This window comes from Manduca sexta, unplaced genomic scaffold (genome assembly GCF_014839805.1).
Source record: "Manduca sexta isolate Smith_Timp_Sample1 unplaced genomic scaffold, JHU_Msex_v1.0 HiC_scaffold_134, whole genome shotgun sequence".
Taxonomy (NCBI): Eukaryota; Metazoa; Arthropoda; class Insecta; order Lepidoptera; family Sphingidae; genus Manduca; species Manduca sexta.
Window position 1 is genome coordinate 1 of NW_023592194.1, and position 2,518 is coordinate 2,518.

At 33.8% G+C, this 2,518-nt stretch overlaps 1 protein-coding gene across 1 annotated transcript; it reads right to left on the reverse strand.

Moving 5' to 3' along the window:
• Window positions 1-11: 11 nt before the first annotated feature.
• Window positions 12-1,574, reverse strand: LOC119191318. The gene is made up of 3 exons (XM_037445217.1): window positions 946-1,574; window positions 636-756; window positions 12-554 (listed from the first exon to the last, which is right to left on the reverse strand). Exons 1-3 carry the CDS (start codon window positions 1,063-1,065, stop codon window positions 445-447), a joined length of 351 nt encoding a protein of 116 aa, XP_037301114.1. The 5' UTR covers window positions 1,066-1,574; the 3' UTR covers window positions 12-444.
• Between the last annotated feature and the right edge of the window lie 944 nt (window positions 1,575-2,518).

The window sequence follows — 2,518 nt, forward strand, 5'->3', positions numbered from 1 at the left end:
TTTGTGAAGTGTGTCACTTTCAAATGTTCTAAGTATGCTAATTTATCTGTGTACATTTCATGGCACACAGGGCAAACATAGTGATGTAACTTTACATTTGTAAGACATTTATTAAGGTGTATTACATAACTGTCGTACTGGTCATATCTTGCATCACACAACAAACATGACACATCAATGTATGAAGATTTTGTAGAACCAGGAGGTGTGGGTCTTGATTGGATGTTTTCTTGACTTATGTCAGTGGCAACCAAAGTCTCATTGCTGCTGCTAGACTGCTGCAAGCCATTACGCTCTATAGTACATACTGTGTGGCACCTGTGGCTACCTATATTGCTGTATGACTGATTGCAGGCCATACATTTAATTGAGTCAACATCACTGTCTGTCTCATCACTTATCTCATGCCGAGATCCACAATAAGCTTCAGCATTGGTGTTATTATCATAGCTCTCGTTTTTCATCTTCTCCAGACTCATATTCTGTGTGAACATGGAACTCTTTGTTGAAGAAATCATCGTAGTTTGTGAGGGGTGGTTTATTAATATCAGTATCTATAAATAATTAAGAGTAATGTTAGAAACAAAAAATTTACATATTTAAATTATATTAATATTTTATAAAGTAAAATGTACCTGGAGACTTTCTAATTAGATGGTCAATTCGCTCACATTGTTGCTTAAATAAATAAGCTGTGCTTAAATTTTCTATGCATGATGTACAAACGCGATCAGAAAAACCATCACCTTCAAATATCTGAAAACAAAATATACCACTAAGGATAGTTATTTTAGTATGGATATATTTATAGATTTATCTAATAAATATTATGCGTTATCAACATAATAAAAAAAAAAAAAACAGGTGTGTGGAATAAACTGTGAAGGATTTTTGTTCGATACTAATATGCAGATCACAATTGGTGTAAAATGTAAGTACTCTTACCTTAACATTAGCGAAAGACATAACCATGTCGGATAATTTAACGGTATCATCCTGATCGAATATAGAACAGAAATCACCAAGCTTCAAGCAAAGCCTACATTTATGAAATGCTAGAGTCATTTTTGATATCTCGAGTTTGGGAACTGAATAAGCTAAATATAAATTGATATTGACATAACTAAGGTGTTCACATCAAATTAACAAAATAGGTAGAAGATACTCGTGGATGGTGGAAGATGATGGACGCCATCGCCTTAAGTTGCAACATTAATAGTTTACAATGAAAAGTAAATGATTTAAGTTTACAACAAAAAAAAAATTAAATAATCAGGTAATCCTTGAATCAGCGACTTAATAACAATTAATACACTGTTGACGGGCTGTAATCTTTAGGAAAAAGCTTTAAAAATCCATAAAAGCTTTTAGTTGTAACTTGTAAGCACAGCTTTCACTAAACGCAAACAATAATCAAACGTTAAAATTTAAAAGTGACATTTTACTTTTAAACATGAAACTAGGGATACCTCAGTCCATCGATTTCGATAAACATCGTTAACGTAGGTCTGTACCGTAGGTAATGGTCCAAAGGAACAGTCAGATTTGGGATGATTATTATCTATATCTATATATATCTATCTATATCTTCTATATCTATATCTATCTATTCTATACTTATAATAAATCTGTAGAGAGGTCAATTCTGTACATGAAATATATTTCCAAAATAATAACTATCAGGGGTGTTTAGGGATCGATACTGATGCCAAAAATGCAATTAGTAAAATTTTTGTCTGTCTGTCTGTCTGTCTGTCTGTCTGTATAATCGTTATAGAAACAAAAACTACTCGACGGATTTTAACGAAACTTGGTACAATTATTTGTCATACTCCTGTGCTGGTTATAGTATACTTTTCATCACGCTACAATTAATAGGAGCAGAGCAGTGAAGGGAAATGTTGGGAAAACGGGCGAAGTTACTCCATTTTTAATCTTCCGTCGCGTGTGCAACCTTAATGGTTACAGCTACGCAGAAATCATGTATGACGGAAATGTTCTCCTTAAAATTATGTAAAATATATCCCACGACAGCATATGTCTATCTTTTATGGTTGACTCACAATAACACGTGTAACTCCCGATAGCTTAGCAGTTCGAAGCATTCTTATTATATTTGTCTACTCTTACGTTTATAACACTCTCAGTCATCCCTAATTAAAAAGTTAACATTATTAAATATTTCCTAAAAAAGAATCATAGAAATCGGTATAGAAACACCAAAGTTATACATGAAATACGCTAATAAAACGCGTGAATACTGAATCATGCTATATGCTTCCTTCGATTTCACCAGGATCCCATCATCAGACCCTGACCGGACAATCGGACCACCTGCATACCACCATACATTAAAAAACATCCCGACAAATTGAGCACCTCCTCCATTTTTGAAGTCCGAAATCCACGCGGGCGAAGCTGCGGGCGGAAGCTAGTATTGCATAAGTCTACGGAATCAACAGTTATAAAATTCTGTAATATTCAAGCAAAACGGTTTTGTATACAAAATTGATTGTTT

Excerpts from the sequence above, each read along its gene's own strand:
- LOC119191318 (XM_037445217.1), bottom strand. The coding sequence starts at position 1,065 with ATGACTCTAGCATTTCATAAATGTAGGCTTTGCTTGAAGCTTGGTGAT. Across the intron at positions 757-945 it reads TGTCTTTCGCTAATGTTAAG|ATATTTGAAGGTGATGGTTT; the intron begins GTAAGAGTACTT and ends TTTTGTTTTCAG. Across the intron at positions 555-635 it reads TCTAATTAGAAAGTCTCCAG|ATACTGATATTAATAAACCA; the intron begins GTACATTTTACT and ends AATTATTTATAG.